Source organism: Passer domesticus, chromosome Z, assembly GCF_036417665.1.
Source record: "Passer domesticus isolate bPasDom1 chromosome Z, bPasDom1.hap1, whole genome shotgun sequence".
Taxonomy (NCBI): Eukaryota; Metazoa; Chordata; class Aves; order Passeriformes; family Passeridae; genus Passer; species Passer domesticus.
Window position 1 is genome coordinate 21,159,882 of NC_087512.1, and position 15,788 is coordinate 21,175,669.

Consider the following 15,788-nt stretch of genomic DNA (forward strand, 5'->3'; position numbering starts at 1 on the left):
CTAATCCATTTGACTTAAATTCAGAAGTACTCAGTATTTGTGGCTTATTTGCTTGCTGCTGATATTTTCCCCCCTGATACTTTTCAGAGTAGAGATGAATAGAAATGGAAACCCTAGCATACTCTTAGAAAAGGTGGAGGTAATCTAGAATATTCTACACTTGTAAGGATTTCCTTGTTTTATGAATGAATCCTGGAGAACAGTGATGCTCTCCTTTGGGACACAAATGCATTCTCAAGAGAAATTTTTTATTCTGAAAAATGAAAGCTGCATGATGCTGGTAGAGTAAGTAGTAAAGTTAAGCTGGGTAGAGTTTCCTTAGGATGAGCCTTCAATCGTGCTTATGTCAAACTTTTTTTTTTTTATCAAGGCTGGGCGTGAAACACCGTAGCTGATGTGTAATCACAGAGTGATTTTGTCCTAGAGGCTTCTGTACTACTTCACTTCCTGAGTATTTTTCTGAAAAACTGTTTTTCTGAGTGTCATGTTTGTCAAAAATTGATTGCTGCAAAATTATGCACATTTTTCCAGGAAGTGGAAGCCTTTCTGCTATGCTCTTTTGCTTACAAATTCTGTTTACATCAGAAGAATCTGACTTAACAGCCTCCACATGACACAGCCATAGTATTATGTTGCTTAAATAGAGCTGGAATTTTGGTTTAGTGCTAGCCTTATTTTAAAACATGGTAGTTAGAAAACCAGTACAAGACTGCTATCTGCTACCCATCAGGGAGCTACTTCATTCAGGACACTTGAAAAAGAGATTCTTCACTTAAATAAAGTGCAACAGTACATTTTAACGTGCAGCATCTTGCAAAAGAAAACATACTGATCACTGATGATCCACAGTGCTAGTTAATTAAATAACTGTTCAGAGTTAAACTTATAGCAGTTTTTCTAGTGCACCAGCATCAGTATTCAGCTGAAACTTCCAGCACTTAAAGTCAGATCTTCTGTCCTTCTTTGCATGGTGATGTAGTTGTCAGAGCAAGGTTTTAAATAAGAAGTCAAAATTGCAAAGTTTTATGTGCCTTAAGTGTCTGAGATAAGGGAAGAAAATATAATCTCTCCAAGACTGGTTTTCAATTCAGTCTGAAGTCATCCAGGTAAAAGTTAAAGGACAGATGAGGTGAAGGAAAGTTCTGAATAGGTAACTGCCACACTTATGTCTTTTGGAGTAGGATGGAGAACTAGCAACAAGATGCTCCAGAAAATACAGTGTAAAGAATATTAACCTCCTGGCCTTTGTTTTCTGAATTTATTTTTACTGAATGGAATTACTGTAATATACGGGTAATGTAACTACTTTACTGGTCTGTTTAGCTTCTATATAAGCGTGTAAGTCATTCAGAAAGTGTATCAGAGGTCAATATCAATGAAGTAGAAGAGCTGGAGGACAGGGAAAGAAGAATTCATATCTGAGATTTTTTAACTTGAAGAGGAAAGGTATTTATATATGTGGATTTTATTTTCCTTTTTTAACTGATCAGAAAATAATATGTAGTTGTTCACTTCCAGATACAATTATCATTATGAAAAGATCTTTTTGTACCCATTTCAGGATACTGCTGTTGTTGGAAGTGGATGTCAGAGGAGTTAGACAAGTCAATTAGATTTGCCTTCAGGAGCAGAATGTTGCATTTGATATGAAGGCTTGATTTCACTTGCATAAGTGACCGACCTTCAAAGATTATGGTGCTGTCACTGATGTACAATAATTATGCACAGCATAATTGTCATGTTTGGTTTTCAGTTCAGCACTGCTCCTACTGTTTAAGCTCTATTGAAATGTAATTGCCCTGTAGAGGGATTGCACAGTCTCTTTAATACATCTTTTGCAATGTATTGAATAATGTGGAATGGAGAAATACATTAATTGTCTGAGGATGGAAGTTTCTGCACTGAGGCTGCTTAAAATGGCAGTTGAATCTGATACAGTTTCAGGTTGGGAATATGGTCATAATCTAGACACACCTGTTCTGAGAAGCATCAAGTTTAATGTGCATGTGCTGTGTTTATAAAGGTACTGGCAAAAACCAGGTTACTGGAATTGGACTAACTCCTCTGATCCAAACAAAACTCAAAGGAGCACATTAATGAACTCAGAAAAATATATTTGATTCAGGAAATCCTGGCAAGAGAATTTATGTATAATGAGCTTCTAAATGTAGTTTGTTCAACATGAGATCTTCTTAGAAAATTTTGCTAAACTTTGAGCTGCAGATGAGTGATGGAGGTTCTGTCATATCCATTGCATCTGTCATACCTCTTTTCATTTTGACCTGAAGTGCAATTTTTGCTACACATCTTTTATTACCTTTATTGGTTATCACAGAATCACAGATTGGAAAGTTATGGAAAAGTTAGTAGTACTTCCTGTTTATATGACCATTTATTTAGAATTTGTCTGTTTGCTTAAGTGTCTGAAATGTTAAATATTATTCTATCCAGTAAACAGAAAAACACAAATGCAGACCTCTAACGAGAATGCAATGTGTAACTCTAGTAATATGCTACTAAAGCTAAACTCATAGGTATCTTGGAATCATTTGATGAGCATATAGGATTGATAGGTGATCTCTTTTCAAGTCAAGAGATGAAAATAATAAATGATTACAAGATATGACCTGTCTGAGCACTGACATATGAGCATACTCATGAATGCAAAGCTGTCTTATGGCCATATCAAATGGAAGAACATTAATGTTCTACCTAATGGGTGGAGTAAAAAAGAAAATCTGCTGAACCTCCCCAGAACTATACAGATGTTATAATGGAAAAGCCGCCATGGTCATGGTGATAACTAGTTTTGGTAGAAGTTTTTATATATAAATGTCACCAGGTGTAAGCCACACTTTCATATGACTGCTTTCATCTAAGTCATGGGAGACACATGAAGTCTTAGCCAGGTGCTTGTTCCATCTGGTAAAGGATTTTTATTTAAAATCCATGTAAAAATATTTTCCTGTTGGTTCTCCATGATGGTTTTATTAAATATTTTAAAGGTGATGGAACTGAGGTCCAATTCTTTTACCAAGAATAGTTTGTCTCCCAAACTGGTTTTAAGGAAATGTATCTCTTTGAGGTTTTTTGGTCTTTTGCCTTGTTTTTGTGCAATGTGGACTTTCTGCACTAGTGTCAACATCCATATGAAACTTTGAAACTTTTCATTTTGCTTTGAGTTCTGCTTATACATGTTTCAGAGTGATTTTTTTTTCCTTAAACAGTCTTACAGGTAGTGCCTGAGGATGTATGTTTTTTTTCTCTCTTCAAGCTACTGCTGTATATCATCCTCTGTGTGTATCTATCTCTTAGGCGGGTATGCTGTCTTTACTGAAGTAGTCAAGCTGTGCCCTACAGCTCAGTGTGTCAGCTCAATGCCATTTGATATGGTATCTGGGTCAGAAGAGCAGAACTGCAATCTTTATTTCATTCTCTCTGCTCAGCATTTACTGACTCTGTGGGAGAGACCATTTATCTGTAATTGCAAGTCTCTAAAGTACATGTTTCGTATATTCTGTCTTTAATATCTTCTTAATCCAGTATTACATCCAAAATCTGACTTTTGTTTGTTTGTTTTTAGTTAGCACTGGCTTTTGAGGTCGTAGGATTTCTTGTGCTTCCATTTGAGCACAAGAGCTGTCATCCCACATCTATAATTCTCTCTGCAGAGAGGGAGAGCCTGATTGGCACTAGATCTAAGATCTTTTTTCTGTTTGTTGGCATCTGGCAGTACAAGCTGTGAGAGGAAAAGACTTTTAGAAGAAAATCATCTTGGTTGTACTTCAGTTTGGTGATTAGGTTCTGAATTGTGATTTGTTTTTTCCAGAGCTGAGTTCAGAAAATCTCAAAAATTGCTTTAAGATCATCAATGCTTATATTTTCTTGTCTTCATCTGAATTTTTGCAGGTATGTTACCATTATATAAGGATCCATATTACCGCCTCAGTTCCTTACTGGCAAACTGTTTTTTCTCTCATCTCGAAGCATACCATACACACAAACATTTATACTCTTATTCATATGTGTGTATACAAACATACTGTTCTGATGTTAGTTCTTTATGGTGCACAGTTGACACTCAGATTTGAGAAATATTATTATTTAGAATTAATGCTCTGCGGATTGATTTAGTAGTTTGCTATCTGAATGGTCCTGTGTTGGGTAATAATACTGTTATTATCCTGCCAGATTAAAATTACAAATATACATGCTAGCAGGAGTAGAACAAGATATTATATGTTGTTGTTACACCTTCTTCATTAGAAAATTCTTCGAGATTGATTGTTTAAATGTTCTGCAATGTTAGAAATGCAAGAAAATGCTTAGATTAGATTTTAATTCGTTTGGAATGATAAACATTTTAGCAGATACAATCTTTGAAGAGAAACTGGGTCTTTAGGCATATGTAAACCCTAAGGAATTGAGTTTTGAAATACATACAAATATATAAATTGCATTGCATAATACCTTATTTTATTTCAGATGTATGCTGCTGACTTATGTCGGTCATTTTGTGAGCTTTTGAAGGACATAACTATTGAAGGTCAAGTTCAAGTTTTAAAGGTAGAGTATAATATCCAGAGGCTCAGCACTGTACATGTAATGTTTTCAAGTAGAATTTAGAACATGTAGAAGAAAGCAGTGTATTTAGCAGAATTTGACATTGGAGTTAAACCCTGAGTGGTGGTTTAACTACTTACTTGAGTATACAGCAAACCTAGTGAGTATAGAGCAAACTTCTCCTGTCTTTATTGAATGTTGTATGTATGTGGTCTCCATGAAATTCCTTTGTGTACCATACTTCCATTTCTACCAGACAAAGAGTTCAAACAGTCTTTGTTTGCCTTTGGCATAAGTTGCTGTTGTAATGGCCATAACTGCTTAAAGAAAGTTACTGAAGATTTTTCAAAGCACCAGAAATTTATATTCCACACAGCTTTCAAATGCTGCTGTGGAATTCATAAGCTTTTGAAATATTAGTAACAGTAATTTGAATGTGTCTTTTGAAGAATTTCAGGAAATAAAGTTGGAATATAGATTGAAAGATAGCTGAGTAGTAGCTGTAGTAGCTGTAGTGTACTACTACTAACATAGTGCGTGGTTGCACTAATGGGTGGCTCTGTGTTGTTTATGAGAACTTGGACTTGAATTAAATTAATTATAAATGTCACGGGGGATATAAATTGGATCCCACCTGTCTCTTTGGTGGATTGCACAGCTGGTTCCAAGATACAGGACAGAAAACAATTGGTGAAGTTCATATTCTCCCCTGTTTGTAGTTACTTATGTGAGGAGCTTAAGGCCTCTAGTTCTGAAATTTAAAATGTCAATTCCAGTCTATTCAGTGATATTATTTAAAGTCTGTAGTTTGGCAAATGTTTTATGCAGCAGCTTTTAATCAGATTTCTAAAATGGAATTATACTGCTAGGGTCCCAGTGTGGCCTTGCTGCAAGATGTGTCTAGTATACTTTGAACACTTTCTGAGTAATGCCCTTTTGATTCCAGGAGGATGACTGAGCTATCATCCTTGTAAATATTTTTAGAAAGAGCAAAAGTTTTGTCAGGGTTCGCTATGCTGACTTGTTAAACAAAAAACCACCAAAATCTAGATAAGCACTGGGAACAGAAACACCCAGGGGTGTTTTCTAAAATAGCTTCATACAAACAGATTTGGCTGGATTGTAAATAGACATTAGAACAGTAATTAAATTAATAAGGTTGAAAAATGCTAATTTGGACTGATAAGACAATTTGTTGCAAGATTGCTGAGGCTTGATGTGACTTGATTTTCTAATTATCTTGACACAGACAATAAAAGGCTTAAAAAGACTGGGCAAGGAACAAAGGATATGGCCAAAACTTCCCGTACCCAGAAAGATGAGTGGGGGGAAAGTTATGTTTACCTCTGTATATAATAAGCCTCTTTTATACCTCTGCATATTAAAGGTCTACAAAAATGAGAGGCATTGAGAAAGGTAAACTGCTTAACACTTCTCAATGCAAAAACCAGAGTATTAAATGAAACTATTGGGAACAAGGTTCAAAACTGAAGAAAAAATACTTAGGAGAAATTGGTCAAGAGCACAGAAGAGTTGGTCCTTGTTGAAATTCCTCTGAGGTGGAAGTAAATTGAGACCAAAAGTGTTCAGGTGTGGTACCTTTATGATACCTTTATGTGCTTTATAAACACATCAGCATGTTCATGTGTGTGGCATCACTTTCTTTACCTGGAAGGAGGAGTGAGGAGCCCTCAGCCCATTATTCTCACAGCCTCTTCTCAGCTCTCTTGGTACAGGGGTAGAGCACAAACATCTGGGCTAAAGAAAAATGGAAAAAGGCAGGAAAACAACTTACTTCAGGGAACGGCACATTGTGGGGGGTGAGGGTGAAAAGGAGCTGAAAAAAGAAGGTAAAGAGTTTAGATCTTGGGAACCAGAGCAAGGTACCCAGAACAGCACCTCTGAGAGCACACCTGCGAAGAGCTGGTAGGTCCTAATCAGCAGTTTCTCAAAAACATGACATGACAAAGCTATGGAAATATACCCTGAACTGCTGCTACTTCACCCTACCAACCACCTCAATCTACTGCTTTTCCTGGAGCCATAACAAGGTCCCTTTTCCCAAACCACCTCATCAACTTTGCCTGGGACAAGGGGAGGCTTGTGAGGTGCTTGGCTAGGTGGGTTTCATTGGCCTGTCAGCTTTCACCAGGTGCATTTATGCACATCAGGTTTGCAGAATATTTTACTAGGATATAGTTTCAGCAATATGGGGTTTGCTGGTGTTTAATGGTAAGCATCGTGACTTTATATGTGTACATTAGCACACATGGCTTTAAAGCTGTGGTTAAGATTTATGAATGTGCTTTTCTAATAGACTAATTTGCTTTTGTTTTTAAGGTCGTAGAAAATGTCCTAAAAGTCAACCCTGTGTTGGGTCCTCAAATGTTTCAACCCCTTCTGCCATCAGTATTCAGGGGGATTATAGATGGGGAGGTAAGAGTTTCTTTAACTACTCTCTACTTTTCCTTTGGAAAATGAAAGTACCTTCCATTATCTCAATTTTTTTTCATATTAATGTTGTATTTTCTCTTGTTTTAAGAGCATCTGATAGACTTTTCACATCTAGTTTGAAAATCTTTAAAGGTAGCACAGTAGCACAAGAAAAACAACCTATCCACCACTTGTTTTGTCTTGTAGTGTTTGTTTTAATAAAATGGCACAAATTTTTTTCTGCTGTTCCACTGTTCCTTCACTATTAACATTTCTACGAGCTATAACATTAGGCCTAATTTAATCCTTAGTCGATGGAGTTTTTTGTTGTTTTTTTTTTAATGACACATACTATTCCTTTTTAATTGTACTTGGATGAGAGAAAAACAAACTGAACCAGGAGAAGATCAACTTGACCTTCTTTTCCTAATTGCCATATTTAATATGAAGAAAGGGTGTGAGAATGGTTTGTGTGAGATAGTCTTTAAGATTTTTCTGGCTTGCATGTCATAACTTCTCCATTTTCTCTCTCTGTATTCAACAAACTTCTATGTTGGATGAAAATGAGTAAAATCAAATATGCTTTAACTGTGTTGAACCTTTCAGTTTCTAGCAGGAATCAGTGGGTGGAATTCTTCAAGTTTTTTGACTTCTTTGATCAACACGTTTGCTTTTTTCTCAGTTGAAGACTTTCAAATATCAATAAGTAGCTCCAGTTTCTGAGTTGAATAAGATTTCCAAATTCAAGCCAAGTAATACTATAGCAATGTTCTTTTTGCTGTTCAAAGCACAAAGATAGAGAGTGGATTTTTAAAATGTCTTCTGATTTAAGGCCAATAAATTTATTATACCCTATTCACAATGTATTACTCTGGGTTAGAATTTTCACGTAAATATTGGCATTTTGTTTTTCAAATAGGCTGTTTTACAAAATATAGTTATATTGTTATATGCTGAATTCAATATGAAAAAATCTACAGCTTCTTTTAAAAGTAATAACCAAGGATAGTAAACTAGTGAACTCATTACTGTATCCAGTTAATTTTGAGACACCTGCATATTCGTTTTTGGCAAATGTATTATGGCTTCTATTTGAAAAAAGTAACAACTTCAGAAATACTAAGTGTATTTAAATTTAAATTAAGTGTACTTAATTTTACTGAAATTGTAAGCAATAACTTGGACCCATAATCAACTTCAAAAGTAATATTTTAACAGTACAATAAACTGTTAGTTCCTTAAGATACAGGTTTTAAAATTTAAAGTAAAATCACCTTGCAAGTTGTTTTGGTTGTTTGGATGAAATTGACATTGAAATTGCCATAGTTTTCATATTGTAAGAACTGAGAACTCTGGTAAAGGTTGCTCACTCAGTCTTCTCTTCCTAGAGGCTCTTAAATTGCAATTTATAATTTAAAATTCAGTGAAAGACATAAGGGTTGCATACAAGTATTTTCCAAGTATTGCTGCTATGTGTGTCAAATATTTTTCTTTTACTTAAACTAAGCACCTTTTGTTTTGGTTTATTTTCATTTCAGAGATACCCAGTGGTGATGTCTACTTATCTGGGGATCATGGGTAGAGTTCTACTACAAAATGCAAGGTTTTTTTCATTACTTTTGAGCCAGATGGCATGTGAATTGGGTCAGGAGGTATGGTTTATTGTCCTTTTTTGTCCTTTTGAGTTTTTTGTGTCTTGGTATTTCAGCTGTATTACTTAGGGAAATCTTGCTTTCTTTTGACCTGAATAAATTTTTCCCTCTATTATCCATGCTTGTTCCTGCCCAGTCTTGAAAAGAAGCTCTTCTCCCTCCTTCTCTCTGTTCCCTGAACACCCTGTAGCAACTTCTACATGTTCCTATAATTAGTTAAAACATTCCATTCAAATTTTTATATAGTCCCTAAATTCTCTTCCTGCATCCCACAATTAGCCATGTAAATGGCCTTAGTTCACATTCAATTGTAGGATGAGAATTTCTTTCCCTGTACCATCTCAATGGGTCTTGCAGCCTGGAGAATGGTCTAATCATTCTCCCCTGAATTTCTAGAGTATCAAATACAGTGTGCTTCAGTTTCACTGGTGAAGATACTGGGAGTCTTTTTCTATAAGTATTCTGTCTTTCAGTGAAATTTGCTTTTCTGGGGTATAATACAGTTTTCAAACAGATAATAACTAGTCTTTTTAAATTTGTCACTGTGTAGATAAAACAGAATAAGTCCATGTGCTTTGTTTCTGTGAGACTGTTAGGGAAAAACTGAATAATTTGCTGTCCTGAATTAGTTCCCTGTCCATAAATTAAATGAATCTCAAGCATCTAGGTTACAGCTGATGGTATGGAGGGTTCAGGGCCTAGAAACATTGTCATAGAAAATTTAAAAAGTACCTGTTGCTTATTACTTCTGTCAGGCATACAGCTGTATAGTGTCTTTCCAAGACTAAATAATGTATTTATTTGTTAGAAAAATTAAAATAAGTTATTTTCTAAACACACTGATGTACTTATAACTGAAAAAGAACATTGTGTTTCCCAATGCAGTTGGACCAAATTCTTGGTAACATGATTGAAATGTGGGTTGATCGGATGGATAACATCACTCAGCCAGAAAGAAGAAAACTTTCTGCTTTGGCATTGCTTTCTCTTCTGCCATCATTGAACAGGTAAGAAAACATACGTTACCAAAGGCCCTTGGAATTGTTTTTAAAGCATTTCACAATTCTGCAGCTAAATATTCCAATACAAATAGTTTTATTTGCTTGTTTTTCTCCCCCAAGAGAGATCTTAAAAAGATGGAACTTCTGTGCTACATTATATTAACTTTTTATTTGACTTCATAAGCATTACAGTAACCTTTCTTCCATTTCATAGGCAATGTCATTTAGTTAAAGTGAGGAACCAGCATTGCAGATTTTATTATTGATTCTCATATTAACTTAGAACTATCTGCTTCTCTCATCTGTGATTAAGTAGTTGCTTTAGTTGACATGTTACTATTTCGGTGTCCCTTCCAGGAAACAATGTTCAGTTTTCTTTCCTGTTGTAGGTGATCTGAACTTTCATCCTGGTTTTCTCCTTTATGACATTAAATGGAAGAAAGAGTTGCTATGGAAGACTGTGTTGTTGCTGTGAAACAGTTTTTCCACTGTAGGTTTTACAGCAAGGCGATTTTACTATTATCTGTTCAGTAGCCATCATCATTGCTGGATATACATAGAAAATGAAAGTTTTAAATGAAAATGCTGAATACAAGGTTGTCAATACTAGAAGTCATGTATAATCCGTTTAGGTGAGAGTTCAGTCTGTGGTTACCTTCAGATTATTTTTATCTGTTTGACATTCAGGAAGACAAGACTGCATGAGTTTACATTTAGTCTGCTGGGTTTCCTGAACAGTCTTGTCTTTTATTGTGTGTTGAGAATTTAGATGTTGCTCCCAAATCCTAAAAGCTATGTTAGTATCTGTAGACTACGTAGTATTTGTCCAAGCTGTAGTCTATGTAGTCACTATCTAAAAAAAAATAAAAAATCAGGGAACACTTATGTGTAATTTAGAGGCTTCACTGTTTTTTATATACACAGAAATTTTCCCTTTTTTTGGTCAAATGGATAGTCAGGATGACCATCTAGCTAAAGGTGAACCAAGCAGCTGTTTTAAAAGGTTTTCCCCAGTAAATGTAACAGTATTATATTGTTTATAAGTATATTTGAAATGTTTTTAAGGAGGTGTTAGCTAAAATTTAAGGTGCTGAACTACATCTGTCTTCCTGTGAAGTTTCTGTTAAAGAGAGGAAGGAAAAAAGTAAATTCCTTTAGATAACCATGTTATTTTGAACTATGTTCAGCTGCTCCAGATTTCCTGCTGTAAAAGCCAATTATTTCTGGCAGTCCTTAACTTAATAAAACCTTCTGCAAATGACAGTTTTATTTTTTAGTTACCCATATCATTTAAGAAAGCCGCTTCTTAAATAAAAAGTCTCTCTTTAGTGGACATATTCGTGTCAAAGCTATGAAAATTTCACTTATACAATAATACTGCCAAACTTAGCTGTAGACGGAGTGTGTGAAATGGATTCTGTCAATTGATTGTTCGTTTTACTAGAACAATGTGAGCCACTTTGGTTTTGCTGTATCTCAGGGATTACACTACATGTGATTGCTGCATCCTGTATCTGCAGGTTTCTTGTGCAAGTAATTTGCACAGTTGAAACAAAAAAAAGTTTTAAATGAAACACAGTATGTAAACAAAATGTTTGGGTTTATGTGTTTTCAAGAAAAGCTAAAGTAATTTTTCCTGTTGGAATGCCTTGCTAACCAGTTTCCTGATTAGATTTTACTTTGGATATCCAAGGTAAGTTCAGGATTTCTCAACTGCAGAGGCAGAACAGAATTTTGTCCTATGTGGATGGCTGATGGGCTGTCTTGGGAAGGGCAAGGTGAGGGTGAGATTCTTCCCTCAGCTTGCTGCTCTGTGGCGGTCAGGATTGGTGCCAGTAGCAAGCTCAGATTTTCAAGGTTCTGCTGAAAGGAAAGCGGGCATCTGTGCTGTGTCTAACACTTTCTGAGAATTTTTTTCCTTTTGCCAGTTGCTTTCTCTAGCCTATAGCTGAAGTACTGTTTTATTTTAGAGAGCAAAGAGAGGTAGTAGACAAAAATAGTGGGGGAAAAAATGAAGCTAACATGTATTCTCATTCTTCCCTCTGAGTTGTTTTATGGATAAAATGATGGGGAAAGTTTTAAACAGTGATCATTTTTATTCTCTGTGTAAACTCTATAGTATTATTTCATTGATTGTAATTGTTTCTCTAGTTAGTGATCAGGTTTATAATTACAAATATGTGGAACTCTGGACTTTATGCATTTTAGGGGAAGGTAAAACGTTCTATCATTATTAATTTAAAACCAGTTTGGACACAAATAATTTTATGTTTCAAGTACAGCACCTTTGACAGTGTCAAGAGTGAAGGACTTTAGAGCAGGTAAGACAGGGTTCACTACAGAGCAGTTGTTCACAGTGGCTCTTGGGGTGACTAGTTTGACCAAGCAGGTTATGAAGTGACAAATTGTTAGCCACTCTGATTTTCTCATCTAGGCAGTACCATCCAGAGATAGATGTAATGGCATGCTTTTGGTATCAGCAGTAGTGCTGTGTATTAATAATATATGCATGTCCTTCAGTCTAGCATCCTGTTTATCTTTCCACAGCTGCACATTGTGTTAGTGGTTAGAAATTCATATTAAAAAAGAACAATAACTGCTGCTTTCCTGATTAGTGTGTTGCAGCACCTTTTCACGGAACAGTAATTTCCTGGTATTACTTAGGGGTTTGCCCAAATTAAATGCTATATAATTGTCTGCTTCTGCTATCCAAGCGCAGTCAGTTAATGTTAGCATGTTTTTTGGTGTTTGACAGATACATGCATTGGCAATATTATCTGTATTTTGTATTCTTACTGTCTGTTTCTCACTCATCCATCCACATGCATTTTCATTAATTTATTAAAAAACTATGTCATAAAATAGGTTGAAGACGTCTGTCTTTAAACTGTTGTATATAACAGCGTGGACCAGTAACACTTGAGGCTGTAAGGATGTTAGGCACTTGTAGAGTGGGTGCCTCCATGTTCAGTACATGAGGAAAATGTGCACAGACACACAGTAGCCTTAACAGGAATGGCTTTTTGAAGAACATGCAAGGACTTGAAGTTTTTTTGGAGGAAAATTGTATTTGAGTTAGAGTGTGAGACATGAGGTGTGACAGCAGCCTGGATGAGTAAATTCACAAATGCTGTGATTTTCTTACTGTTGTATTCAGTCATATTTGTGCTTGTCTACAACCTTAATGACTTGTTTGTGAGCATACAGCTACTCTTCAAGGCTGAGTTGAGTTTTATTCGATGTGCCCTTGGTCCCTAAAGTAGTGCCTAGTGAATATGGTCAGTAGCAGCATTCTTCCTCTTATTTGTTGTGGAAAATGTATGGGCCTCCACCACTATCTAGGGTTCTGCATTTTGAGCTCTTCAGTATCCTTTGTAGTTCCTGATGCCAGAGTGGCTGAAACAGTACTGTGGCCCCTTCTCCTACTCATATCTATCTATCTATCTATCTATCTATGTGGAAATAATTAGCTTGCTTATTGCAGTATAATAACAGTATTACAGTGTTTTGGAATGTCCTTCTTTGGTGATATTGAAAGCTTTTAATGATTTATTTAGCAAAGTAGATATCTTTTTTATTCCTACACTTGTGTGTATTTTAGTGGAGCACAGACAACACTGAAAGATGCTAAAGAGTGAGTGATAGGAACATTTATTCTCTAATAAGGAAATGGAAACAGATTTTGGAAGGATTATAGTGTCTGATCAGCCTTGTTTGGGGTGTACCCACACATAGCATTTGACACCATGTTGAAAGCTAAGTGCTCCCCTTCTGCAGGTGAATGTTATTCCGCTATGTCTGTCACTCTTGAATGGGAGACTGCTATGTTTACTCTTACTGAAAGTCAGTGCTTTCCAAAACAGGCCACAAAATGTGGCCCTTGAGGATAGGCTAATTTTGGTGGAACTACCTGTGCAGAGTGGTACCATTCTAAAGTAGAGGAGACTTTACTGAGCTTAAATTTAATTTATCTTTCTTCATTTTAGTTTCTGGTACATGAGTAATTTTCATTTTACCCCTTTGAGTTAAGTGTGTTTATGTATAGTGGGGAAGGGGTTAAGAGCTTCCCCAGGTTTGTAATCATTATGTAAATAAATGTCAGCTTATCCTCACTGTGTATCAAGTCTGATATGTCAGCCAGTATGAGTTCTGCTAGTTAGATAATTGGCATTTTGTGAGTGTAAGCACTTACAGTATGCAATTATAATTTTCATTAGATTATTAGAGCTTTGCCTCTGTCATTTATTAAAATTATTTAGTTAGAAATTTTAATTTTCCTCTCAAAAAGTTGTCTACATGTAGTGTTAGTTAAATGGCAAGAAAGTGCCTAATAAAATATCACGTTCTCCTCAGGATAGTTATGTCCTCATTTATAAAGTCAGAATTTCTTGCATAATTACTTGTACATCCTCCTTTCTTTATAGGGATGATACTCTGAAGCTATTTTATCTTCCCCTCCATTTTTTAATCCCTCTAGTTAAAGGAACGCTTACCCATGCCTCTAATAGACTATTAGCATTTAAAGGATCTCTTTAAATTATGATTTTGCAGTTGTCATCAGTGTTTGGCCTTGGGTTTATTTAGCTTGCCTGACAGGTAACTGTGCAATTTTAATGAGAAGTGTGAAAAATGTGGCTTTGGTCTTAGTCTGACTATCAGAGTCTGCATAATTCAGAAGGTTACACAGAGCACTACCAACTTCTTTAATTGTGTGTCACATTATGGCATTGCCAAACGGATGCACTCATTAAACTTTCCTTTTCACAGTCTTCATCAATTTTTCTCCTACACTTGATAGGTAGTGGACTGGTCAGGAGCATATTACCTGTTTCCCTAAGAACCTTAAGTCTTGATTTCAAGGAAAAATGTACCAAGTGATAGCAAGAAATCATGTCACTAATTGCAGCTAAACTGCAGCAAAAAAATAAACAGCAGTCAGAAGGGTTTGGTTGCTGCTGCTATTTTGTTTTTGTTTATGGCCTATATAAAATATTTCAGAAGTCTTTGCTAAAACTGTTCTAATTATGATTTACCCTGAACTGTCAGATTTTAATTATATAAAAGCAAAAGGTAACAGACTAACTAGCTTCCTTCAAACTTTGCAATGTATGGTTTACATGTTTGCAAATTAGATACTGAATAAGTAGTGACTGAAATATAGCATAGTACTAAAAATGTGTAAATATCAGAAGATTGTAACAAAAGTAAAAGAAAATCCCAAACCCAAACCACAGATTTACAGCTGGTTTTGCACCTGTGTTTTTTTCAGCTGTTTGGTACATCTGCTTATCTCTCTGTGCTGTACTCTGTGAAATTTGAGACTGCCAGAGAGTAGCTGAGATTTTTCAGTGGCTTTCTTTAACAGTGCCAGACTATTATGATAAGATACCAGGAGTGATAAACACCACAACCCATGTCACTACAAGACCTTCTGCAAATAAGTACTGTCTTCAAAAAGAATGTTTCATATTCAAACAATTTAATGACAAAGTGAGTTTGAAACAAAACATCAGGTTTTGATATTAAAAAAATGCCCAAGTATAAAGAAAGCATATATTTTTAAGAAATAGCTTTTGTATTTTGTGTGTGGGCATTCTCTGTAGTAGTTGTTAGGAACTGTTGAGGTTTCCTCTGTTGAATATTTGGAGCTATCAGTTGTTAATGCCAAATGTATGCCCATCCTGTCTCCTAAACTAGCAGGCAGAGTGTGGTTTTGGAATTGCGTTTAGTTTAGATTAAATTTCTAGAAGTTGAAATTTGGGAAATTGAGTTCTTTGGACCTTTTGGTTTGAATTGCATTCATATTGAGTACATTGATGCTTTTATAGTTAGAACAGAATTGCTAAGTATTGCAGTGAAAATAAAGGGTAAAGCTACAGTGTTACTATCAGTATACCACATCTGCATGTTACATTCATGGCCAACCTTTTTTATATTACTGTTTTGTTCACAAACTTGTGGTTGCTCCATAGAAGACTTAGATTTCTGAGTAAAGAGAAGAAACTAATGTCTCAAAATGAGATTTTGGTTTCACAAGAGCTTTCTGTCATATTATTTTACTAGAGTCTAAGGTCAAATTAGGTTTATGGAATGGAAACTTATTTTCATATCCTCAATAGGAAAAATAATTTTGTCATTT

General features: G+C 35.5%; 1 protein-coding gene across 3 annotated transcripts in view; it reads left to right on the forward strand.

Moving 5' to 3' along the window:
* The window catches only part of IPO11 (importin 11), an 82,072-nt gene that overhangs the window by 43,548 nt on the left and 22,736 nt on the right, over positions 1-15,788 (forward strand). For 2 of the 3 annotated variants that reach the window (XM_064404429.1, XM_064404430.1), the window contains exons 25-29: positions 3,830-3,909; positions 4,486-4,566; positions 6,904-6,999; positions 8,535-8,648; positions 9,534-9,655. In XM_064404429.1, the coding sequence (XP_064260499.1) occupies positions 3,830-3,909; positions 4,486-4,566; positions 6,904-6,999; positions 8,535-8,648; positions 9,534-9,655 (493 nt within the window). Of the gene's footprint in view, positions 1-3,829; positions 3,910-4,485; positions 4,567-6,903; positions 7,000-8,534; positions 8,649-9,533; positions 9,656-10,038; positions 10,913-15,788 lie in introns of those variants that run through there. The other variant, XM_064404431.1, reaches the window with a different exon arrangement.